General features: G+C 37.5%; 1 protein-coding gene across 3 annotated transcripts in view; it reads right to left on the bottom strand.

Moving 5' to 3' along the window:
* Positions 1-8,650: 8,650 nt before the first annotated feature.
* stard13a (StAR related lipid transfer domain containing 13a) overlaps positions 8,651-27,999 on the bottom strand; it is a 35,420-nt gene continuing 16,071 nt past the window's right edge. For 2 of the 3 annotated variants that reach the window (XM_016539184.1, XM_016539182.1), the window contains exons 2-14: positions 26,076-26,147; positions 23,359-23,440; positions 20,792-20,855; positions 17,811-19,141; positions 17,474-17,644; positions 16,842-17,001; positions 15,916-16,114; positions 15,611-15,824; positions 14,763-14,877; positions 13,943-14,188; positions 13,275-13,492; positions 12,501-12,677; positions 8,651-10,279 (exon numbers count right to left, since the gene is read on the bottom strand). In XM_016539184.1, the coding sequence (XP_016394670.1) occupies positions 10,162-10,279; positions 12,501-12,677; positions 13,275-13,492; positions 13,943-14,188; positions 14,763-14,877; positions 15,611-15,824; positions 15,916-16,114; positions 16,842-17,001; positions 17,474-17,644; positions 17,811-19,141; positions 20,792-20,855; positions 23,359-23,440; positions 26,076-26,147 (3,167 nt within the window). In that variant the 3' untranslated portion in view covers positions 8,651-10,161. Of the gene's footprint in view, positions 10,280-12,500; positions 12,678-13,274; positions 13,493-13,942; positions 14,189-14,762; positions 14,878-15,610; positions 15,825-15,915; positions 16,115-16,841; positions 17,002-17,473; positions 17,645-17,810; positions 19,142-20,791; positions 20,856-23,358; positions 23,441-26,075; positions 26,148-27,268; positions 27,622-27,999 lie in introns of those variants that run through there. The other variant, XM_016539185.1, reaches the window with a different exon arrangement.

The following is a 27,999-nucleotide window of genomic DNA, read 5'->3' as shown; positions in this document are numbered from 1 at the left end:
TTGCGAATACATAATTACATTTGATTATTACTAATCAAAAATTAAGTTCTGATATATTTACGGTAGGAAATTTACAAAATATCTTCATGAAACATGATCTTTACTTAATATCCTAATGATTTTTGGCATAAAAGAAAAATCGATAGGCTAATTTTGACCTATACAATGTATTTTTGGCTATTGCTACAAATATACCCGTGCAACTTATGACTGGTTTTGTGGTCCAGGGTCACATATATTCTTTATATATATTCTTTTTTATCATGTATTATGTACACCTTTTGTTGAAAAAATAATGTTATTTAAATAATATATTAAAAAATATAAAATAAAAATATAATAATATGAATAAATTTTTTGAATAGATGTTTTACAAGTCCAATCATCTGTGCAGCTGGTTTTTTGACCTTTATTGTTACTGAGATCTTCAACTTGACTGTAAAATAAGTGCAATTTGTGAAAACTTGCCTTTATTAAATTGCATTCTATCAGCCACCCTGCTCTAGGAACCAGCACTTAACTCACATAATATGAAGACTACACACAAAACACATGACTAACAGTTTTTTCATCTTCGCTATGCCTGCCATTGAAGAGAACCTTGCTATTGTGATGTTTTCATTTTAGCACTGCAGCAGAAAGCTGTGAATGGGGACGTGAGCTCTCCTTCACTCAGAAGGACACCAGTCCTGCCTCATTTTGGCATGAGCCTGGATAGCGGTTTAAAGTCAGGCTGAATGAAAGTGAGCTTTTGCTAAGCCCTCTCTTCTCCCCTGTCCCTTTCTTCTCTCTTTATTTCTCTTTTCTCTCTCTGTCTCTTCCTCTCTCACTCACCCATCCGCTTGCATCCCGTTCTCTCAAAATAGAATGGATCTTTAACAACAAGCTATGCTGACATACAAAATTCTTATATAAGGTAGGAGACAAATCCTAAAACAGCAAAACTAAGAGATATTCCTCGCTAGAGCTCACACTTACCATTCAGCTTCTCATTTAGAATTCTATAACACTTTTAAAAACCTGATTTGCAGATGTATAGACCATTCATGGGTATAGAACGAATTTTAAGGTGTTTTGAAGGTTTGATGTGAAGTTTTATTTGACTTTCTCTTGCTGATAATTTCCTAATTTCCTTAAGTCCCTTTTCTATCTCTCTTTACCAGCAATCCCAGCCCATGGATAAAAAATGTAAAGAGAGATACAATTCCTTTTTTAGTGGAGGGGAGATGAATATATGGAGTGAGGGAGAGGAGGAGGGGTGGAGAGGGGGATGGGCTCTGCTCAGAGGAGGAGGGGAACAGAAGGGACCAGCAGCTGGATAGTGAGGAAGAGTCTTCAGCCAATACAATGGCTGACAGGAGGCTGAGTCTGCATTCACAGCTATACGTCCAGGTGTTTAAACGTGAGAGCGATTTGTGACGTCGGCTGTAAAGGAAAGTTATTTCAAAGGTGGAGCAGATTGATAAAAGATGAGTCACGTTTTTGTGTGTGTTCTGTAGCATGCCAACCTTGGTTACCACTTTTATTATATGGATAAAAGTTAAATGCAAGTAAAGTGAATAAGGTTTTTGCGTTTTGTGAACCATGGAAGACAGTTTGAGACTTGGCCTCTCAGTACGAATGCACTGGTTGGCTGAGAGAATGTCATAAATGCATAAACATACAGCACTACTCTGCTCCACATCTTCTGTCACAGGAGAGGAAAAGCCCCTTTATGTCCATATCAGGGATGAAAGAAAACTTCAGAAAGGAGGAGGGAGCTTTTACGTTTAAAATAGCTGCACCGTTCACCACTCGCCCACATCTCCCTGTTCCCATAGAGCGCGTGGGTTTGACAGACAGGTCTGTTCTCAGCTGGACTCGGAGCGCAACAACAGGGGAAAACACAAGAGCTGCTAAAGTCCATGAATTACACATTCAAATCTGAGAGAAACACTCTTACCGTTTCAAAGTACCAGAAAGTTATTGGCATCTATAGGTCCATGAAGAACCCTGGAACAGGTTCTTCGTGGGGTAAAAATCGTTTTCCTTGCACATGGCAATGCAAATGCAAATGCACTGATAATATAGCTGTGGTGCAATTAAGTAGAATGAATCATCAGGGCATCTTTTGGTGCTGGTTTTTAATTTGGTCCAGAGTTCAACACATTCTAGTACAGTATATCACGCATATGCCCAGAGATTGTAAAACATAAAATATAGGCATCAAGGGCTTTAAAACGGGCCAAATTTATTTCCAGAAAATTAAGAATCTGTTCCAGAAAATTAAGAATCTGTAAGAGCAAGCATAACAAATAAAAACCAAACAAGCCACTAAGCAAATGTAAACAGCATCTCGCAAGCAAATTCTTAATGAAGATTCAAATCAAACCTCGTAATGAAGTAATTTTAACATTTAATATGTGCATAATTGTCAGGATAATCATTTCACAAGTTCACCCTTACATCTAATCTGACAGCAAACAGAAAGCATATTTTGGCGTGCTGTCCTGGGGGAGGGCTCCGAGCCTGGAATATAGCCCGAACCCAGAGAACTCCCCCTATCCCTAAAATGGGATGAAAATAGATTAGGAGTGAGGAGTTGGGGTGGAGGAGGGATGCCGGAAAACTGTCGTAGGACAGAGGTAGGTAGGCTGCATATATATATATATATATATACGTATTGTGCTAGTTAGGATGGTTAGCTAAATGAGTTACATCTGTGCCAAATTGATTGATTGTGCTCCTGCCGAACCTTGTTAATAAAACATCATTTTATGTGCGTGTCTATTTATTTGTTTGTTACAAAACTAGTGCCAACATATTACAGTAAGGCAACAAAATGTTGTTTACTTATCTATCACATAGGTTTGTTTTGGTATCATGAACAGCTGTTGGCTATCATGGGTCAGCAATGTCCCAGTGGGCATAGAACTAATGTGTGTGTGTGTGTGTGTGTGTGTGTGTGTGTGTGGTGCACACCACGTGAACAGCAGGGTCCCAGCTGCTGTTGTACATTTTCATTCCATATGTGAATGGCTTGTGCAGACACAGACGTACATCATATATTTGTTTTGTATGCTGCATTACGGCAAGAAGATGGAATCTGCAGGTTTGGTGGAGAGAAGTTCATAAAGAAATAGAAGCAGTTTTCTTCAATGCTAACAGCCTGTCAGCATCACACGCCTCAACTCTGCAAACCGAGAGAAAACAGATGAGAAAATGCACAGTGACCAAGGAGATGTTCTTTTCCTAGAGGAGAAAGAGAGAGATGCAGGCAGACAGAGGCGGAGAAAGAGAGGGGGGAAAAAGGACAAATGACATCGCAAGAGAGAGGGAGAGGATGGAGCGCTGTCACATCGCCGTTTCACCCTGTCCCTATATGTGAGATGCTCAACACTGGCAGAAGAAATGAACAGGCATGTTAGATTAAAGTGACGTCTACCACACACACACACACAGATTTGTTTGACTTCATTTCTGAGGGCATCACATTGACTTCTATTGTTTGTAAATTAAAGTCAACATAAAAACCAGTTCATTTATCATATATATATTATATACATCTATTATATATAACTATCTAAATTTGTTTAGATATATTACATTATTATGCAATAATAAAAATGCACTTATGTGCATACACTTTTATTAAAATTTGGCCTATCTATAAACCTTTTTTTTACTAGAGTAATTTTTGTGTATAATTATTATTATATTATAAAATATATATCCTACTAGTATATGTATATATTCTCTGTCACACATGCGCACCCACACACAGACCTTTGTTTCAACACAAAAGACTTGTTAGTATACCAACACTATTGTCACTTTCACATCAAAAGTGCTAAACAAAGGTCTTATCTGCTTTCGGTTGTGTGATTTTCTGCATGTACTCTTTCACTCTTTCATTCCCATTTGTTTCTCTCTTTAGTACTGAGATGGATGACTTAAAGGATCAGTTCAAGACCAAATGTTTATATGTTCCGCACATAATGGACTTGCATAACACTTTTAGTGCTTTTTTTGGGTCATTTTGGAGCTGGACAGCAACAGTCCTCATTTACTTTTATTATATGAAACAGCCACGGTATTCTTCAAAAACTCACCAGAAGAAAGAAACCCATATTAGAAGAGGGCAATCACTAGACCCTGTTTACTGGGGCATGAGCCCAGTAAAATATTACTGATAAATCCTTATGTGTCAATGGAGATTACAGTATAACAACATGAGCATCATTTTTCCTGACAATATTTCAGCAATCATGTCTTGTGGTTTCTATCAGCTGTTAAAAACTGGATGATGCCAGATTCGAGAATGAATCACTCTTGTGATCTAATCGCTCAAATGAGTTTGCAAAAAGGTCTGAAATTGTTTGTGATTCAGTTTGATTCATTCTGAATGTTAACTCATGCACTGAATCATTTGGAGCAGATGAGGTTAATATTTGCCTATATACAGTGTACATTTTGGGAAACAAAATCTCTTCTGTCGTTTGTCAGCGATGAAACAGGTCTTCATTGCGCATGCAGCTTGTGAACATCCATACCGCTGGTAAAAACAATCCATATCCCTATATTCATAACAGTAACAAAAAAAGGAGTATCAATATATGGGGACCGGTAATGATGAAGGCTAGAAATGCTCTGGGTTAAGAATGACATGAGATGATCAATTCTAATGTATTTTGGTACAGTAAATGTCATTAATTAGAAAAAGTTGCAAAGGGTTCATACCTTACTAACAAAAATGCACCAGTTACACTACTACAAGCACAAAGTTAATACCATAGTATATGTATATAGGACACATTCAACACCCTTTGGATTCCATCACTGTATGTCACAATAATTTTTTTACAAGGAACATAACAAAGCACATCTTCTCTGAGCAGTCATGACAGCTGCATATATCCCCACACACAGAGACTGAGTGTGACATACATCCACAGAGTATGTATTTGAGCCCTGTCAAGTGTCTGCTATCACAGAAACTCACAGATGAGGCTCGGCCGGCAGTGTAAAATGTTCTGCTGATGAGAGCTCTAGTAATTGGTCACATCCTGGAGTGGATGTGATTCACAGGATGTGCGCGTGTGCCCGAGTGAAAGGCAGTCATCAGAAAAACCAGGCATAAGATGAAAAATACTTAAAACGGATGGACCGTTTCTCGAACAACACAGTGATTTCCAAGGAGACATGTTCTATTATTCCAAAACTGAAATCTTTGCATGACATACATTTGGAATAACAATGAGATTCAATCTCCATACTGTTTCCCAGGAATAACTGGATGTAGCAAAGCTTCTTAAAACGATTTTAAAACAAGTCTCCCATAACTGCACGTCAGCTCTAAAGCTTGTATTACAATCAGCAAATAGCATTACATTTCCTAGAAAATGATTTAATATGCTACTTGCGTCACTGACAGCATACAGCCACAGTTCGAGAGACGACGTGACTGAGAGAGAAAAGTGTGTTCACACATACGCACACAAGCTGAATGTGTGTGTCGTCTGTTGAAGAGAAGCCATCAGATGGAGAAAAGGAGATAGGACAATGAGTCATAGGGCAGCAGATGAGATGAATCCTGAATTAAATTAAATCACCACATCAAAATCATGTACTATCCAGTCATGACTGCAGACCGTGATAGGACGACTCGCACACTGTGCTGGAATAACCCCGCCCACAACTGAATCTCATTGGTTCACAATCCCTTTCATTTTCAATTATGGCAATGTGCAGCAACACAATGTGATCCGCCACCTGATGCAACTGGATACTGCAGTTAAGTAGAAACAACTACTAAAAACTAACAGAAACTTGAAGACTTAAAATCGAAGTTTGCAATGTTGTGATTCACCTGATAGCTGGTTGATTTGATTCAAGGCTTATAATGCTTTAATGAAGACTTTTTAAAAATCCCAATGGGAAAGACAAATAAGAATAATACTTCCAGAACCAAGGCCGCTGAAAAAGTGGATAGGCACTGTTATTGTTTCTCTTTGCTGGTTATGGAAAAAAACAATAAAGATTGAACTGAATTTTTCAGACCTGCCTTAATATTAAATTAAAGCGACAGTCCAAATCAAACCTGAAAATTCTGACATCGCCGACTCTCATGTCATTGCAGACCTGTATGACTTTCCTAACACAAAAGACGACATTTAGATGAATGCTGGTAACCAAGAAGTTTCTGTTCCCATTGACTTCCATGGCATGGACAAAAAATACAATGGAAGTCTATCAGAATATTTTGGTTATAAAAATATTTTCTTTCGTGTTCCACAGAAGAAAAATATTCATATAGGTTTTGAATGACATATTCCTTTACAAATGAGCAACTAAAAAAAAACAAATCATATAAGCTGTATAAAACAATAAATAACTGTAAATAAAACAACAAGAGAGGCTGTGTGGTTCATGATAGAAAAGGGAAATGATAATATAGACTGATAAAGAAAAAGATTCAGTGCATGGCGAGGATGTTGAGCTCCCCTGCAATCCTGTCATCCAGATAGCCTGTGTATTGTGTGGGAAATGGAAGGAGAAACAAAAGAAAAGAAGAAAAGACGACAGAGGAGAGTGCTAGAGGGGCCAGGAGATAGTGAGGAAGTCAGTGACATGAACAAAATGGTAGCCAAGGCAACTGTATTTATGTCTTTTTTGTCTGTCTGTCTGTCTCTCTGGGGTTGTACGTAAATGTAGTTTTTTTTCTCTATGTATGTGTCTTTGATTTTGTCTTTCTCTCTCTGCATGAACATAGACATTATGGTCATATTCAGCCACCTGAGAGGCTAGAAATAAACAGGAGAGGAGGGGAAAGTGAGGTCATGCTTTATAAGGCAGTTTTCTTTACTCCAAATAAAGTGATACTGATTTTTATTAAATCCTTTTTTTTATTTTTTAAATCCTTGCTTTGCTTGCAGGGGCATATGACAGAAAGCTGGACAGTAATTAGCTGAAGGTTGTTGCTGCACATTGCTAATTGGTGTCATTTCTAAAACCTGTGTTTCCAGGAGAATTATGTCTAATCAATCAGTCTGATTTAAGCTATATATCTGTTTATGAAATGGAATTTCCTTTGGAATTCAATCTACTAAGCTTTCTCTGAGGCTATTTGTGTATCTGCACTTTATCCTTGGAATGAAGTGAAAGATTTAGTCAGATGTCAACTAAAATAAAAAAAATAAAAAAACAAGCCTAGACAGCATGAAGGTGTCAGAAAATTATGTTATGGTCACCATATCCATGTTTTCAGATGCACAAACCCGCTGTGTTATTCCTGCAGAGCAGTAGTCGATTAATATGGGTTTTTATAATGGCTGATGCCAATGCAGACATATAGAGAGCAGTGTGGGTCATGGCTGATATATCTATGATATTATATTAATTAATAATGACAAGTCAGACTTGCACAAATAGGCTCTAATTAAATGGACATTTTATAATGCACTTAATCAAAATCCACTTACAATAATAGAAAATTCTGTCCTTTGAAACACAAATTACCATTCAAAATTTGTGATCTGTAAGATGTTTATTTTGCTCACCAAGGCTGCATTTAGTTGATCAAAAATACAGTAAAACTGTAATATTGTGAAATATTTTTACCATTTTTAGTATATTTTAAAATGTATTCCTGTGGTGGTAAAGCATTATTTAAAGAATTTTCAGCATTATTACTCCAGTCTTCAGTGTCACATGATCCGTTAAAAATCATTGTAATATGCTGATTTGGTCCTCAAGAAACATTTAATATTATTATCAATATTGAAAACAGTTGTGCTTTTTAATATTTCTGTGGAAACCAACACATTTTTGACGATTATTTGCGTAAATTCTTAATTTATTCGAAAACATTTTGCAACTAAGTCTTTACTGTCACTTTTGGTCAATTGAATGCGGAATAATATCTTTAAAGAAAGAAAGAAAGAAAAACATCTTACCCCAAAACTACGAAGTGTGTATTCTTTGAACTATGACATACAAACCATGAAAATAATAACTTATTACGCTAAATAACAGGTGTTGTTGGCCTACATCATATTCGCGCATTCTACGATTTTAACATAGCTACTGCTTTTTGTATGCGTGTAGTAGAAAAAAAAAATACACACACAAAAAGTGTGAAACCTCACCACTGTCCAATCAAATTAAGGGCAGAAGAACTAACTGTTGTAGAAAATAGATAAAAACACAGCACCGTGTGAGATAACCCTTCAGAAGTGAGAAGCACAAAGGATAGCTCATGGTCGACAATATGTTTATGAAATCTGACCTTCTTTGAAATAAAGACACGCCACTGCTTTTTGCTCCCTAATGATGATGTATGGCCCGCAGTGAGTGTCCTCTGCCTCCCATACTTCTGTGTATAAAGACGTGTTATTCAAATGGCGAGGATCAATAGTTCCCTTGGGCCTCTCTGGGGTTCTGCAGACCCAGGAGAAAACACGATCACTGTTAATTATTGGCCATGTTGTTTAGAAGCAAATGAACAGTTCTATGACCTCTAAATTGCTATCCAAGTTTATTGTTTGCTAGTAAACACACCTGTACTCCTCAGGCGACGTCAAACATCCCACGCTACTGTGGTGAATCCATACTGCCATCTGGTGGTAAAAGGTGAAATAATAATCTTTTCCAGTACAATGTTTTATATATAGCGTTATATTTGCTCCCGAACATGGTACCGACTTCATAGTTTTTGCTTCACTCAAAACGATTCCTATGCGAACCGAACATGACAAAAACACAACCCACACACAACAAATACTGAAAACAGTAAAACAGTATTGCATTGGAGTTTTAATTTTCCACATTTCCAAATGATTGGAACTTGAATCCCCCCCGTTTACGGTTCAAAAACTATTTGGAGCCACGACATATCGCCTTCCTCTGGCCACTGAGCTCAAGTCAAACCCAAATACACTGTTCCCATCTAAACAGCACTGGACAAGCCAGCTGATTAAACTAGCTTGCAATGATATTTCAAGCAAAATACTGATATGAGGGGGGGAAACTGAGCATAAAAGCAGATAAACCTGCCAATAAGCCTCATTTATGTACAAAATATACAACCTGAATTGTATCTACACATTTACACACAAACACACACAACTGTACAGCTTTGTGAATAGAATAGACATGCTTCTCAGAAGCAGTGAAATGAATTCATGTCCTAGACATTGTAGAGTGTGACACAGCAACATATAACAATGACAATAATAATAATTAATAACAACAATGCATATTTGCATTTTCTATATTTTTTACAATATTGTTTGATTTTTAATCTTAACTAATTCATTTTGCATTGTTCGAAGAGCACAATACTGTACCATTTATCATGAGAATACATTACTGCTTACCTGGGACAATGAAATTAAGGAATATTGTAATGATAAACAAAACATTTCTTAAAACAGAATTTAGAAATAATATGGGCTTGTAAATACTTCACATCAATACGTCAACAGGGTACAACCTTAGTTAAAAAATACAGTCACTGTAACACTAGCTTCATTCAAATGAGGATAAAACACCTAAATACAGATATTTAAATAATGTAGACAATAACATACCTATATTTGGTTTGAGAATGCAGTACTTTAGCTTGAAGTGCTCGGTAAAACGAAACCAGACCTGCTGTTTTTAGATTAGCGTGAGGTGGCTTGTCATTCACATCTGTCTGTTGTAAGCAAAGCTCTAAAGGTGCTAGTTAAAGCTGTCTGCTGCGGTAAAGACCGGACAACAGGAAGCAGCGTTACGACTTTTTTTACAGGCATGGCTTCATAGCTACGGTGGAGTCTGTCTCTGTCACTTTCTCTGTCCATTTTTTCTCATCTCTCATATATGCCCCAAAACTCACAACATTTGCCATTTCAGGAGTGGCAGTTTTGAACAGCTGCATAAACTGATATGAAATAATCTGACTTAAATGCCCTATAAGGGGTAAAACACTCTAAACGAATCCCAATGATCCACGGTCTATTAAACCAACAGGACATGGCAGTTTGTTGTAGTTTAGGGGCTAGAAACAATAAAAACGTTCCATTTGCTCTTTTCCTCTCTTGAATCCCTCCTTCTCCTCGCCAAAGTTCATTTTCTGTGACCACCTGCCCTGACGTTGAACTACATCCCAGTTCCCTCGTGCCTGACTCCATGTAGCCACGTTCACATTTTGGTCTCTGGGCCCTCGGGATCCAGAGACTGGAAGGAGTTGCGGATGCGGGCGGCCTCGCTAGCACAGAGATGGCCGAAAGCTTTGTTGTACCACTCTGGAGACTTTCCTCTGGAACAGCAAGCAAATATACAGCATTTAGTGAAGCATTAAGGGTTATCCCTTACAAAACAAAAATATATGGTAATATACTGCAAAACATAATGTGATATATTACATAATACATTTCCATATATTGGAAACTAGTGCTTATATTTTTCAATATACAGCAATATATGCATTGACAATATATAGCTATATATTGATACATACAAATATATTTAGGAATGAAGACAAAAATAAATATTCATTGTTTGATCCTTTGAGTATATATTGCACATAGATGTTCCCATATAAATGTGAATGTATGTACACACATATATACACACATACACGGAATGAGTTACAGCAGATTTCTAGTTCCCAGCATGCTTTGCTTCTGACTGTTAAAGGAGAGTTCATTGTTAAAATTAAGTGTTATTTCATGTGTTTTTGCTCAATAGTAATATGGGGGATATCTGTTAGTGTTTAATGTTGTATTATTTTGAAATGTAAAAGGGTTTCTGGTATGTGTACATTTGTAGGGTTATCATTGTTCAGAAGAGTAGAGCCTGTGGTCAGGACGACGATTGGACAAACACCATTAAATGATATGTTACTTTATTTAAAAAGTAATGTTAGTGCACTTTTCAGCACAGTGACAGTCTGATCCCTAAGTGTTTAGTATGAGTAGGTGTGCTTATGCCATTGTAAACTAGCTATATTTTAAAATATGAAACATGTATATCAAAATTAATTGTTAAATATAAGAAATATATATTTCCATGTATGTGTGTATATACTGCATGTGTAAATATATGTTTAATATATTTTTACATATGCAGTACCATATTTTATCTATATATTATAAAGTGTATTACTGAATATAAAATGACATATATTGTTATATATAAGTAAATATATAGTCACATATTTTTCAATATATGAAAAGCGGCAATTCCTTATGTATTATTCAATATATTGTAATATATTTACACAATATACACAATATGTCTTTTAATATATTGATCATTCATATATTAGGAAATATATTTTCTTTGCGTAAGGGATGTACTGCATGCTTTGAGGAAGCACTTGACCAAAAGGAATTTTTAATTAACCAGAGGAATAATTATGTTTTAATAAAACATCAAAGAATCTAAAGACTATTATAACCATATCCGGCATACTAAAGAACTGTAAACAATAATAATAAATATTATATAAAATTATATACTGTGGATTCAGAAAGTATTCAGAACTCTTTTTTTAACATTTAGTTATGTTGTAGCCTTTAAAATACTTTAAAATATAAAGTATAAAGCCACTGCGCTCCAAAACAAAAGGCTAGTAAAGTATGTTAACAAAGATATGACAAAGATTTCTGGTACACACTGTCTTTAAGGTGTCTAGTATTAATATATGAATTCACAATTATTTAGTTTTGTTAAGTGTGGACATAGAATGAGTAAACATGTTGATGGTCACAATTGTTACCGGTGGGATAATAACTATTTTTGTTTTTTATCATAGTATACTTATTCAGTGTTGTATAAGTTATTTTTTTATGTATTATAATAAACATAGAATGTGATGAAACTGTTTAAAATGGGTTAATAACTGGGCTGAGATATATAAGAATTTTGATGACTGCAGAAATAATTTAATTTCAGTATACACAATTATCCCAATGGTCACAATTGTGACCAACCATAAAACACACACTTTTCCATAAAAATAAAAAAAAAATTGATTATTTCAAGGGGTTACTAACAACACATAATTTTGATATTTTCATGTTTGAGAAAAAATTGGGATTAAATGGGTTCTACATACCATATCCCATAATGACAAAGCAAAAAAGGCTTTGTAAAAATGTCTATCTATCTATCTATCCATCTATCCATCTAAATACTGTAAAATCTATATACTTCAAAATAACTATTTTTATTTTAATATAAAGTAAAAAGTAATTTATTACTATGATAGCATAGCTGAATTTTCGGCAGCCACTCCTCCAGTCTTTAGTGTCACATGATCCTTCAGATATCATACTAATATGCTAATATACACATATTTTTGAGGAAACTGATCCATTTTTGTTCAATTTCAAAAGAATTAATGTGAAAGAAAGAACAATTTAATGTATTCTTGCTGAGTAAAACTATTATTTCTTAAACATAAAATGAATCTTACTGATCCCAAACATTTGAACATTAGTGTATACTTAAAGAGTTGCCTTTAATGCACTTACTTCAGATCAGCTCTGCATACATGTGTGAGTCTGGACTTCCCAGAGCCACACGGTTCTAGCAGATACTGGGATTCCAGAATTATTCCTCTCACTCCGGCCAGCTGCGGGCTTTGCTCATGATCGATTGACACCGACACCAGCACACACACACCTTTTGGCATATCTGTCCTCCACGTCCTAAATAGAAAAAAAATCACCACCGATATAAATCACAGCAAGCACTCATAGCGCATCTGCCATCCTCTACACAGACACAAAAGATGTAAGTGTCAGTCTGCCAAGTGCATATTTGATTAATTATCAAATAACATGCAATATTCCAGCCGAATGTTTTCCTTCGATCAGATTACTGTTTGCACCTCACAGCTGCGTATTTGTCAAGTGATGTAAAACTGTAGTCTTACAGTGATATTTTGGGCATGACCTGGGTGGTCTAATTTGCTTAGCTGAAAGCATTTTATCTTGAACTAACACAGAGAAGTGTGCTCAGAGCGCTTGGTGAGTGTCTTTCAGTAATACTCCATGAATGCCCAGCTGTTCAGCAGGGGTATGCGGGACCGTTTTACGACCTTGGTGTTCAGAGAATCACAAGAACTGAATGACGCACAAAAAGCCCTTGCTACAGATGCTCAAATGAAGCACGTTTTTCTTACAGCCATAATGGTGTAATCAGTTCATTTGGATATTTGCTAATGGCATCAAACATGGGCTACCCAGGGCACACGGATCGAACAGTAAACAGTACATACAATCAGATCACGTTGTTGTACTCGCCTGAGCACCACAAAGTCTCTGTTGGGGTGAGGGGCCATGCTGTTCAGCTCATACTGGTACACCTCCGTCTGCTTGTCCAGAGCTCCCAGAACCTTCCACTGTAGCAGGTTACTGTCCCACAGGTGGCGCTCTCGCAGTATCCGGTTTAGCACCACAGACGGAGGAGCCTCCACCTCTACAGACACACGCCAGCGTCTCAACGGGGTCCCGTCTCCCACCTGTGAGAGACAGCAGACTTTCCTCAGACTTTTATATATGTATAGGTTTTTGGTCTTTTATTGGAAAGGACAGTCAAAGCGGACAGGAAATTGGGGGAGGGAAATGACACAAGCCGGAATCGAACTTAGGTTGTCAATAAATGTGACCATGCACTTCCCAAACCATGTCTCCATTGATATTTTTAATAATCGCATTATTTGTCCAAACTCATTTGCTTATACTTTCTCTGCTTATACTCTCTACATTCACTGAATGTAAAATCAAGATGTTAAAAAATGGATTTCATAAATAAATTAAAAAGAAAAATAATAATAGAATAAATAAATAAATATAAATAATAAATATAAAAATAATTCTAAATAACTAATACTGGGTATTATTATAAAGTAAATATTTAAACCATATATTCCATATAACATGAATGAATGGATGAATAACTTTATCATTACCTTTTTGAATGATATCTCTGTATTGTCAATGTTTGATCTGGTCACCCAGCCCTTGGTCTTGTCTTTGGTCTCTTTCATCAGATTCTGTATCAAGCTCTCCAGATAAGAGCGACACGTGCTTTCCTCTTCTTCTTCGTCTTCCTCATCCTGTTGTGGCTGTTTTTTACAGAGCTCGTCTAAAGAGGGCGCCAGCAGCTCAGCTTCCATGTATGAGTTCCTGGACTGAGAGACCATCTCCTGAGGAATCTGCAAAAACCACATGAAAAACATTTCAACAAAAGTGTCCTCTTGTCCTCTAACACTGACATTTTTAAAAGTAATGATCCAGCAGAATATTTACTCTACTATTCAAATGTTTGGGGTCAGTGAGAAATTTTTTTTTTTTTTTGAAAGTCTCTCATGCTCATCAAGGCTGCATTCATTTGATGAAAAATAGAGTAAAACAGTAATACTGTGAAATATTTAAACTGTTTCCTATTCTAATATGTTTTAAAATTTAATTTATTCCTGTGATGCAAAGCTGAATTTTCAGCATCATTACTCCAGTCTTCAGTGTCACATGATCCTTCAGAAATCATTCTAATAAGCTGATTTGGTAACATTTATTACTATTGATTATATAGTATAATATATAGTGTTATACAGACATATTTTATGAAGATTTTTTTTTTCAAAAGAACAGCACTTAAGAAAAGTAATAATATTAATATTATAAGCTGAAACTTTTGTACTTGTTTTGCACATAATCTTGTGTAAACAACCACAATTTCTCAATGCACACACATCTCATGCCAAACATGACAGAAAATGCGTCTTGTACCTCGAATAGGTGATTGCACTCAGCAATCATGTGCGCAAGCCCCTGAGTGGCCGCAAGGTTCTCATTCAGGTCCTTTTGGTCTGGCCGCCCAGTGGCATACTTCCTCTGAATAGACCTGAATGCAATAAAAGACATCATATGCATGAGCTTCCATGTGATCCATAATATTTTACAAAGTTTTGTAGCTGCAAACGTATAAAAAAAACTAATAACCCTGTTGAAAAAAACCTGCATATGCTGGTTAGGTATGTTTTGAAGCATGGCTGCTGATTTGAGCTGGTCCTTAGCTGGTCATGTGCTGGTCCTAAGCTGGTCCTGAGCAGGAGTTAGTTGCTTAGGACCAGCACATGACCAGCTAAGGACCAGCTTAAACCAGCTCAAACCAGCAGCCATGCTTCAAAACATACCTAACCGGCATATGCTGGATTTTTCAACAGGGAAACCAATGAAAACCATCTATCACAGCACATTCTACACATTTATATGAAGATCCAAAACATCTAATAAGTTTCACTATGCCCCCACCCCCTTCAGGCCAGTCTGGGTAAGTTTAAGCTAAACTACCCGTCTCTTTCAAACTACCCCTCACTTTTTTCCACACCTCCTCCTGTCTCTGGCCCTCAGGCCAGGTGTCTGCTCAGTGTCGAGTAATGCTCCCTAATCAACACAATGATGGGGGAGTTGTCTGTGTGTTGAGTTATTAAAATACTTCACGCCTTCACACGACACCTCAAGGCCTTGGAGACCTAATGACAAAGCACACATATCATCCTATAGCTCCTAACTCGTTTCAGCCTTTCTAAGTAGAGCACATATGTTTGGAATGTGCAAAAACGGAACTCCATTACCTAGGCGACAAATTATCATTCTTCATGATGTTGAGGTGGAAGAGGGAAGGAGCGAGGCACACCGCCAGGTTCATTGGGGTCATCTGGTTCTCCTCAACAGAGGAAGTGACATCATTTAGGAAGCACAGCAGCGTCTGCAGGACCTCACGGTTTTCATCGGCCATTAACATGATAGCTGCCTGCACAGCCTGTAAGCGCTGTTCTTTAGGGACATCTGGGTAGACGAGAGGGTGTGTTAGCTATTTGAATGTACTGTAAGAAGTATCTGTGCAGAAAAGCTCATAACAGACAGGAAATGCTCATACACTGGTATATGTGGAGGAAGGTCTCGCCCATTTTGCTCGTGAGGAGAGGCTCAGGCAAGTCTCTGAAGAACTGTTTGACCATGTCTGCCACATCATACGCTGACTGATCCTCATAGTTCACATTTTCTGGGGAAGCTTCACACATTTGCCGCAGAGCCTGAATACGAGACTTTACTCCAGATTTACGGAAAAGTCCCACCTGAAACACAAGGAGAAATGCAAATAAGATTTGTATCTTTTTCACATAAAATTGCGATTCTAGAGTGTTTAGGTTGGTAACGTGGATGCATAAAAGGGCAAAAATGCTTCCCATGAAGATTTCACTTGTGTTCAAGTTGGTCACGCATACTGAAATATTTGAAAGTGACCTCTGTGTGAGTGCCTTTCATGCATCACAACACTATCGACAATAGACCTTTTTTTGTACATGAAATTTTGTTAACGTGACCACAGCTTTACTGAACCAAGTCTGAACCTATGGCTCAGGTCCCTCTTTCTATTTAAGTTTATGGGGTTTTTCAGTCATTTTTTACATCTGCTAGACCAAAATTGCGTGTCTGATCACTTAGAAAAGAAACAGCACTTCTCTACTCTACAAGCCACACAATTTGAGGTATCATTCATAACCGCAACCCAAACATCTATTTAAAATGTAACCCTAAAAGTGAGCAATAGTAATAAGGATTCAAGTACCATTAAAACAAAATGAAGCAAATACATTTGATATTGAGTTACTAAGACATCAACATACAGGGAAGAAAACAGAAAAACAAACACTATTAGGGTTTGTGTAGCTTATCTGTCTTTAGAAATGTAGCAGTGGCTGGACATCAAGTTTTTTTAATGAGTTTGGAATAACTCTGACTCTGATTATAAGGTTCGTTCTAAGTTAGGTCAGTCTTGCAAATGTGAATGAAACTTTGTACCTGGTCCAAACACTGGCTCCTTAAAAAGCGCAGGGCGAGCTGTAAGCTTATGGGCAAAGGGTGTCCGTACCGCTGGACATGGACAATCAGAGGAACACCGAATACCATCTTATCCTTGTAGTCTGGTCCCTTCATTCTCTTCATAAATTTTGGCACTGACCTAAGAACATATACACACAGTATTAAGAAGAAGATATCGGTTTATGGCCATAAAGCAACTGTACTGTATGTAGGATCTGCTATAAGAATCTTGATTATATATAATGCAAGAAGGAGTGTGAATGGAAGAGTGCACAGTTTGAAGACAGAACTGTGATGTAGATGGCAGGATGAGATTGTTCCACAAGCTCTGAAGTTTTAACACAAGACTCACTTAACTGAATATGTATGTATATACCATTCAAAAGTCTGGGGGCAGTAATATTTTAATACTTTTATTCAGCAAGGATGCATTAAATTGATCAAAAGTGACAAGAAAGACATTTATAATGTTAGAAAATATATTTACATTGCAAATAAATGCTGTTCTTTCAAACTTTCTATTCATCAAATAATCCTAACAAATGTATCACGGCTTGTACAACTGTTTTCAACATTGATAATAAATGTTATCAGCATATTAGGTAACTCACCAAGTCCACCCATGCTTGTTGGACATGGAGTATTTCTCCATGATAGCAGTGAGACGCAATAAAGAGAACTTCTGCAGCAAGCTAAGCTGGCCCACCGATTGGCTGGATATCTGTAGCGAAATTCCTGATTGGCTGAGGAGGTTTGACATCCTGAAGCTGGGCCATCTAAGGCTAGAAATACAACAACACATGCATATTCATGATAATCTAAATATGAAAAGATCATTTAATGCTCTCTAAAGTATAAATAATAATTCAAGTTAGCAGAAAGACATATATGTGATTATTTTAGTCTCACTAATGAGCGCCTCTCAGCATATCCATCCTGAAGTCTCACCGTGGTCGTGTCAGAGAAGCCCCCACCCCCGAGTCCCTCCTCTCTCTGGTGCTGGAGGTGTCCGTTTCATTTAACGAAACCCCGTCCTTGTTGCTGTCGTTCAGTGTGGTCAACCCCTCAATTATAGAAGTCCCCTCAAAGTCCAATGTGATCTGACTGGAAGACTGGACGTCAATAATCTTCTGCTCCCGCCCCCTGCCGCCATCCCCCTCCCCTTCACTCTCCGGCAAGACGTTTTTGGACCAGTGGTCCACGATCTGCTGCAGGCCATTCACATGCTGCAAAATGTCATCCAAATGTGGGAATATATCCTCCTTCTCAAGGTCCAATAAGTCCCCCGTGCTTGCGTACAGGTGTGAGCCCGGTACATTATCGTACACACTGATCCTGCTGCTTCGTGGGCAGCAGCACGTCACGGGCCGGAGTTCCCTTCCTCCAACTTTCCTGCACTTGAAGGGCTGCTGCTCTGAATCCAGAAGCTTCCAGTTTCCATGTTCCTTACTGGCTGGCGTCAGACTCTCGATTGACAGCGCTTTGGGGAAGGTACCAGGTTTGTGATCTTTTGGGATGTGCACCAATAGCTCGTCATAGGAGCGAAACTCATTTTTGCGGCTCTGCTCGACCGGTCTCCTCCTTTGGGGAGCACCAGCGAGAACATCGATGTCCTCTAGGTAGACACCTGCACGTTTACTAGGAGGATACAACTTTGAGACACGTCCCTTCATGTTTGGTGTGCTTTCGGCACTACCGCTGGCTTCTGATTGGCTGCTAGCCTCACTGCTGGCCAGCGAATTTAGGCAGTTGTTAGCAGGTGGCATGTTTTCAGCATTTAGAGGCCCAGCGTTTAAAATCTGAACACATCGTAGAGTCTTTAGCACCTCTGGCTCGCTTTGCAGAACTGGGCCGCTGATAACCAAAGAGCGCCGCTCCGAACGACCCATCGATGGCGCCCATGTCCGACCCAGCGTTTCCATTCTCCTCAGGAAGTCTTTGGCGCGTGTGCGTCCACGTCGCCTGCTCTTGGCAGGAAGTGAACCGTAATGAGGCAGCTCTCTGGGCAAGTGCAGTGGGGTGAGCGAGGCAGAGTCAGGCATGGCGGCCAAGGAGTCTTCGCTGTGCAGGAAGCAGATCTCCGGCTCGCTGAGGTCTGTCAGAATGCTCTCGCTGCTCACGGTGGTCCGCAGACCCTCACCCACCTCAGAGGGGCTCCGCTCCTCCGCTCTACCCAGGAGGTAATCGATGTCTTGCAGACGTGACCAGCGCCGACTGTTCCACTCAAACGTCCATCTATTACTGATGGCCAACAGGTCCTCCTCATCAGAGTCCTCACTCTGCATGTACCAAAAATGCACAGGATTCCAATTAGTTTGACATGATTTGGGGTTTGTTTCAGCTCCTAAACTAAAGGCATATAGAATATAGTCCTTATTTTGCAGTATAAATAAAACTGACTTATAATTCTCACACAGTGGACGATAAAATGGGCGAATTATTTTTTGACTAGGGCTAGTATGCAACCACACAGCAACACTGTGGCTAACTTTTTTCCCAGTTAATAAAAAAATCAAATTTTTGAATAATCTGTCTTTCTGTATTATATATATTAATGAAAATCAGCATTTTGTGTGTGTGTGATTAATGTGATGATGGAAACCATGGGATATTAAGGCTTTTTTTGTACAGATGTTAACAGTATGTTTTATAGTTAGTAAAGCCCAGGCATGTGAGCTCACACAGCCAGCACAGGAAAGAGCTGTAAAGGGCTCTGACACCCTCTTAATATTGTATATACCTTCACAACCCATTTCCTATTTAAAATAACACAGACCTCATACTTTATATTGAGTAACAGTGATGATGTCAAAAGAGGCTCATGGCATTTGAAAAATGTCAGAAGATTATTTCAAAAACATCCCCTAAGTCATACTAGCTGGTTTGGGGAATTCTCAAATATCATCCAAACAAGAGGACTTGAACATAACCGGTATCAAATCACCATCTGGTTGTGTTAAAGCCAGCAACACCCAAACACCCCTTTCACATGCCTGAGACGTCAGTAAAAGCATCAGAAATGACCTACTGAATGAGATCCACAGTTTACAATCATAATTAAGACTGAAATACGACCCCTGAGTAAACAGTCAATAGTCTTGACTGAAGATTAAACTGACGCTTCTATGCTGAAAGCCAACATCAATTCCAATGACTGCTCTTTTTATATAATCTGCTTTGTTATGAGCAGTTCATATGCCAAATAATCCATTTTAAAAACCCAGACAGACAGATTTACTATAAAGACAGATTTTTATACTTTAAAATACTTAAAAAAATTTTTTTTTAAAAAGCACTATAAATCGGAGCCATTGTAATAACAGTAAAAACATTATAATTGTATAGATTATTTATTAGATAAGATATTTCATTTCATTTTGCATTTAAAATAAATATGTGAATCTTGTGAAAATATTTTTCAGAATTTAAAAATGTATTTTGCATAAAGACACCATTAGAATTTTTGCATTGTGACATCATTTTCATGACAATGAAGGACATTTTCTCCAAAATTCTCATTACTGAAATGAGGAAAAAATGAGTGTTTTCAAAATACAGTGTAATACAAGTAATGACATCTTTTTCTGATTAAAATCTTCACAACTTAAAATCATCATATACATTACTTTAAAAAAGCTTGGGGTCAGTAAAACTAAAAATTGCAAGAAATAACAATAACTAATTAATTATTTAATACTTTACTATTATTCAGCAAGTGAAAGTAAAGACATTTCTAATGTTACAAAAGGTTTCTATTTCGAAAAATGCTGTTCTTTTGAATTTACTATTCATCACAAAATCCTGAAACAGATATTTATATATACTGTACACACACACACAATGTATTTCTTGACAGTTTTCAAAAGATTCGCTCAAACCCCATTCAGGATTGAATGTTTTGAAGAAAAAACAAAAGGACAGCCACTTACTTTCTTCTTGGGGAGGCTCACGTCCAGTTTCATGGAGGCACACTTGTTCAGAGTGTTGAGTCGACTGGAAGAGAGAAGACACGGTCACTGATGCATCCGTCACTCTCATCTCCCCCACAAAGAAACCATACAGCCACAGAGAGAGAGAGAGAGAGAGAGAGAGAGAGAGAGAGAGAGACAATCCACTGTAGATCCTACACTCTAACCTTTTTTTGCCTCTCTACGTGCAGGTATAGATTTCAAGAAACTCTCACTATCTGTGTCCTGATTGGCTGATGGAAAGAGTGACGGGACGGCTTGGCAGACGTAGGTTCTAATCTCTTTCAAGACAAGGCCATGAATGAATGAGACTCTGACGGGACTGCAGAAGGAAAAACAGAGGGATAAAAAGCGAGAGAGTGGGCAATCCACCTTCTCGTCCACCTCCTCTTTGATCTAACCCTACAGCGCCCTTTAACGTTCTCATCTGACTGATCTTCACCCCTGAAGAGTTTTTCTCCACCCCTTTTTACACACACACATCTTCTTTACTCTACAAGAGACTGCAGACCGCTCACTCTATATCCATTACAGACAACAAACAAGCTATTATTTCACCTATAAAACCAGACCTGTTGTTTTTGACACGTTAAAATGTTCCGTCGTGACATCAGCGTGGTTAATCAGCTGTCTGCCGACACAATTTTTCAATCAAGATTCTCTAATTAAACATCCCGGGCCCAGATGGCCACATAAATGTGCATAAATATCATGTCTGTGGCGTGATAATGAAACGCCATTATCATGCCAGAAGACAGCATCCTTAAGAGCAGTGTGTGTATTCTCTGACAGTAAAGCTGTCAGATCTCACTAACGCTGTCATTAGAGGTATTAGACAGGGAGACAACCTGCTAGAAACCCTCAACGCCTCAAACCCCAGGCCTCGTTTCACACAAACACACACAACCATCTGTTAGTAGCCTATACTGGCAGCCCCAAAGCCCCCTCAGGCCTTTGAGAGGGACATCAGAGCGGACTCCACGGGGGCTGCATTAGGGATCAAAGCGACGGGGAAGGGGACAGACTTTATGGAGGACATGGGTCAGACAGCTACAGAGGTGGGGTCGCCACTGGGCCAGCGCCACTGAGTTTTCTCGTATTTGTACTTGCAGGATGGGGGGCAATAATATGTTTTGTCTGGTTGTGTACTGGTCTTTAAAAGAACTGCTGAAGATTCTGAAACACATTTGTTAAAAAAAAAAAAAGCTTTTGAGTTTTTTTTTTTTTTTTTTTTTTTTTCAGTGTACGTACATTTATAACACTATATTTTGTATTACACTACATTTGCATCCAATTACTAAAAAAATAGTTACCGCTGCTGATAGGGTGTTTCTAATACAGCAGGAGAGACAGTAAATTATTTTCTAAAAAGCTTTTGATTTTTTTTTTTTTTTTTTTTACATTTTTTATGATTGATTACATTTTTTTTAGGATTTTTTGATAAAAATATAGATTTATATATATTCACATAAATCACATAATTAGTACATAAAAAAAATAAAACTAAACAAAACAAAATAAAATAAATATTTTCTCATAAAATGATTTTTGGAGAAAAGGCTGTATACAGTTTTTATGGATTTTATAAATAAAGATGAATACTGCCTAACAACAAATAATAGTAGTATTAATGAAAGAAAACAAACAAACAAATAAATAAATAAAATAAATTGAAATAAATAAATTACTAATAATAATCCCAGACACAAAATAATATAAAGACATTTGTTCACGTTCTGTTGTGGCAAAAAGCTCATGAGAAAAAAAATTGGAACATATGCGTAGTCAAAATAAATAAATAAATAAATAAAATGATAAATAAAATAAAATTCTGATTAAAATCTTCACAACTTAAAATCATCATATACATTACTTTTAAAAAGCTTGGGGACAGTAAAACAAACAAAAAAAATTATAATTAAAAATAATATTAATTAATACTTTACTTTTATTCAGCAAGTGAAAGTAAAGACATTTCTAATGTTACAAAAGGTTTATATTTAGAAAAATGCTGTTCTTTTAAATGCCTAACAACAAATAACATTAGTATTAATGAAAGAAAGAAAACAAAATAAATAAATAAATTACTAATAATAATCCCAGACACAAAATAATATAAAGACCCTATACAAATGGATACAAATAGCCTCTCTCTCATAAAAAAATATAAATACTTTTTTCTCTCAAAAATGACAACAAATTGACGTGGCATTGTGAAAGAAGAGTTACTTTAGAGGCATAGAGAGCTATTGCATCAATGTGACATATGCACAATAAAACCAGTGAAATTAAATACAAAAGTAAATAGGAAAAATTTTATTTCATGTTGTCCTTAATGTTTTCATATTGTGCAGCATAGTGCAATCTAAATAAACAGATCTACATGAAGTGATTGACATTAAGGCTGTGATTTTTCACAGCTGTCATTTTAAGTAAAGATGGTGTATCAAGTTCCATCATGTAGACTGCAAGACTCTCAATCTAAAGAATCTCAAGATATCGAGACAATCCTAATCTAGCAAATTTACCGGCAAAGAGGCTCCACAAGGTCTTTGTCGAGAAAGTCATGGTCCCTCTTGACGGAAGATATTTCAATGGGAAACTGGGAATCTGTAGGCAGAGACAGAAAACAGATCACTTCTCTATCCTGTTCAAAAAGTTTAATGTAACCAATATATTCAGAGTGAGTGATCACTAAAGTTCACATATCGATCAAGCGCTTATTTTCATACAAAGACATTTGAAGCAAATCAAAAACACGAATTAAAATGGAAAGTGATTAATACAAAACAGAGAGATAACTGGATAAAACTCTTTTAGTTCGTCTATCCAGACATCTGCGGAGGTTCTGCAGAGGATCACACAGACCCACAGCAGCTGTGGCGTAATTCTTATAAATCAAACGCAATCTCTGGCAGGCACTCCATTACATTATACACAGCAGACTGGCTCTGAAACTGAACCAGAGGTTATCGCATAACTCCCTCGATTCGACTCAAACAAGGAAGGAAAAACTGATAGAGATGTGCACTAAGGTGTTTTCCCATTGGAATCTGGGAGTTCTCTATTTATGTCATAAAGGCATAATGATCCCGCAAGGCCAAACAGAGCTTCTTCTATTTTATGATTTTCTCATGAGAGCCAAGCTCTGAATTGACACGGAATTAAATATAGAATTGTTGACATTTTATCACTCATTGACGTAAAGTATCATAAGGAGGAGTCAGGGGAACAGAGAGAGAGCAGCAGAGAGAAGAGTATCCTCTCGACCCCTCGGCTGGCCTGGGCGGAAGACTGAGGCAAAGGCCTGTATTTTCCCGGCAGTGATAATGAAGACTTTTTCCCATGACCTCTTCCTCCCTTTGGATAGAAACTCTAGCCTGCAAATAGCTCGCCGCGGCCCTAAAATGACTAGAAAAGATAAAGAGAGGGAGGGAAAAAATGTGCTGACAAATGGAGCACACAGCTGTGTAAATGCGTTTTTTATTCCATATGTCTGAAACGTATGGAAAATCAAGAATAATTCAGCTGATCACTGCTTGGCTTCGGTCCGTCCAGCTGAGGTGGGATGGGATGGGTGTGATCTCTAGCTCAAAGCAACAGTACACTCTCTTCTCTCTCTCGTCCTACCGCATTCCTGATTTTTTACCGTCACTTAACCTCACAGCTGCAACCACACTGCAGACATTTGTTGAGGCCAACGAATCAACGAGTGATTCTTTGACGTCTGCGTGTATGTTTATAGATATGAATCCCATTTCTTACCCTCATAAAGTTGGGCATACTGTGGGAATCCCGCCGCCCTCAGCCAGTCACATGCCTCCTTTGCTTCGATTTCTGAAAACAAACAATGACATGATTCTTCAACAGTTTATTAATCAATTTCGACCTGATCACACACATGTTCATGTTCATATTTATTCATAAATATTAGCTATTGGCCTCAATAAAGCAAAAACAGCAAATACATAAATACTGATTATTATTATTATTAATAAGAATTACATGTATTGCAATGTAATTAATGCACATATGCAATATAATGTATTAAATGACATTAAAGTTGAGATAAGTGAAGAAAATGAAGAACGGGATTCCTTAAGAGTGTGGGTTTTTTGGTCTCTTTTTCTGTTTTGTCTAGATCCATTTACACCACATTTCATTGAGAAAGATCCACAAGAGATGAAATAAGAAAGTAAAAACAAAGCTCTCAAAATAAGCCATCATAAAAGCGGACGGGTCAGGAAATGACCTCACCACAATCCGATATACCCTTTTCGTACAGGATTCTCCACATACTTGTGCTGAATTACACATTTGCTGAACAAAAACCACTCACAGTCTGCAGAAATCTCTCTCTGAACACAACACTGAACATATAACGCTTGATACATACAGCACTCTCAAACTAATGTGAAGAAAAAGTCTAACTGTGGCTCTTACACACTTACTGGTCGTTCTCATCACTACATCATGCAGAAGAAACATGTGTGTCCCTCAGATCTGAGCATCTCTTTTTTCCTCCAAGGTCTTTAAAAGTCCAAAATCTGGTTCAGTCAGCATATGGTCCAGTTGTGTCCACAGCAGCCTCAGATAGCTGCCTGCTCCTCCTCTGCACTGTCCCATTCCTCTGTCCTCACTCGCTCGCTCTAGTCTAGAACATCCTCCCTCTGGCTGATGCGCTCATCCTCTCAGTCTCTAGGCCTGCCTTCATTCTGTTCCTCAGTCTCTCTCTTTGTACCTTTTTGAGCAAGCCCCTTAACACCCTAACAACCACCCAGAATATTTTAGTGACTGCATTGCAACCCTTTAAAAAACACATCGTACACCTTAGCAATCATATAGAAACAACCTGGCAACCACCCACAACATTCTAGCATCATAGAGGCAATGAGCAAACCCCACTCACATTTCTTTTCATTTCATTTATTTATATAGCACAAATAAACACAACAGGAGTTGACCACAGTGCTTTACAGAATAAAAAACTAAGATACAGATAAAGAAAGAAAGCAATAAGACATAAATAAAAATAGCAAAAAAGCTAGGGCCAGAAAATAAGACTTCTAGCTCAAAGCAACAGTACACTCTCTTCTCTCTCTCGTCCTACCGCATTCCTGATTTTTTACCGTCACTTAACCTCACAGCTGCAACCACACTGCAGACATTTGTTGAGGCCAACGAATCAACGAGTGATTCTTTGACGTCTGCGTGTATGTTTATAGATATGAATCCCATTTCTTACCCTCATAAAGTTGGGCATACTGTGGGAATCCCGCCGCCCTCAGCCAGTCACATGCCTCCTTTGCTTCGATTTCTGAAAACAAACAATGACATGATTCTTCATTTCATTTTCATTTCATTTATTTATATAGCACAAATAAACACAACAGGAGTTGACCACAGTGCTTTACAGAATATAAAACTAAGATACAGATAAAGAAAGAAAGCAATAAGGCATAAAAATAAATAGAACATAATTAAGAATTGCTAAAAAGCTCGGGCCAGAAGATAAGACTTTAACTTCGATTTAAACTCATGCACAGAGGACAGGGATCTCAGATTTAAAAAAAAAATTTCTTCAACAGTTTATTAATCAATTTCGACTTAATCACATGAGTTCATATTCAGATTTATTCATAAAAATTATTACTAGCTATTGGCCTCAATACAGCAAAAACAGCAAATACATAGAGAATACATAAATACTGATTATTATTATTATTAATATAGATACATATATACATATTACATGTACTGCAATGTGATTGCAATAATGCATATGCAATATAATGTATTTAATAACATAAAAATTGTATGTGTACAGATATTACTAATCAAAAATTAAGTTTTTATATATTTACAATAGGAAATTAAAAAATATTTTTATGGAACATGATCTTTACTTAATGTCCTAATGATTTTTGGCATAAAAGAAAAATCAATAATTTTGATCCATACAATGTATTTTTGGCTATTGCTACAAATATACCCCAGCGATTTAAGATTGGTTTTGTGGTCCAGGGTCACATATATATATATATTGTTATTTAAAAACATCAAAGTTGAGACAAGTAAAGAAAATGAAGAATGGGATTCCTTGTGTGGGGGTTTTTTTTTGTCTCTTTTTCCGTTTTGTCTGGATCCTTTTACACCACATTTCATTGAGAAAGATCCACAAGAGATGAAATAAGAAAGTAAAAACAAAGCTCTCAAAATAAGCCATCATAAAAGCGGACGGGTCAGGAAATGACCTCACCACAATCTGACAATTATATCCTTTTCTTACAGGATTCTCCACATACTTGTGCTAAATTACACATTTGCTGAACAGAAACCACTCACAGTCTGCAGAAATCTCCCTCTGAACACAACACTGAACATTTAACGTTGCTACATACAGCGCTCTCAAACTAATATGAAGAAAAAGTCACTTACTGGTCGTTCTCGTCACTTCATCTTTAAGAAGAAACATGTGTGTCCCTCAGATCTGAGCATCCCTTTTTCTCCAAGCTCTCTAAAAGTCCAAAATCTGGTTCAGTCAGCATACGGTCCAGTTGTGTCCACAGCTGCCTCCTCCTCTGCCCTGTCCCTTTCTTCTGTCCTCTCTCGCTTGCTCTAGTCTAGAACATCCTCCCTCTGACTGATGTGCTCATCCTCACAGTCTTTAGGCCTGCCTTCATCCTGTTCCTCAAGTCTCCCTCTTTGTAACTTTTTGAGCAAACCCCATAACACCCTAACAACTAGGTTTTTACACAAATTTCACAATTCGATTAGAATCTGACTCACAAAAAAGAATCTGATTCAATTCAAAATTATTATGGATATAGTCGAAACCCGGTGCGGGTGTTTTTATATCACTGTATTTCTGAAGGAAATCGACTGTCTTCAGAAAATTATGGATGCCATTTTCATTTAATCTTGCCTGTAATGCCTGAGCAGCGCTTGTGAGCGCAGCGCTTATTTGATTACAGCCATTACTGGGGAAACCTCTATCTCTCCCGCTCTACAAGCGCCTCCTGCTGGCAGAGAATGAATTTGCATATATATGCTGCCACAAATAGAGTGTTGTCTGTGGGAAACACCGCTTCTGTTATGAATATTATTCAATATTTTAATTTAAATCTCGGATTGAAATGAACGCTGTTATTAGAGTAGTTAATCGTTAG

The sequence above is a fragment of the Sinocyclocheilus rhinocerous genome, unplaced genomic scaffold, assembly GCF_001515625.1.
Source record: "Sinocyclocheilus rhinocerous isolate Xijiao unplaced genomic scaffold, SAMN03320098_v1.1 scaffold397, whole genome shotgun sequence".
Taxonomy (NCBI): Eukaryota; Metazoa; Chordata; class Actinopteri; order Cypriniformes; family Cyprinidae; genus Sinocyclocheilus; species Sinocyclocheilus rhinocerous.
The sequence above is the reverse complement of the archived record's forward strand: the minus strand, read 5'-3'. Positions and strand labels throughout refer to the sequence as shown.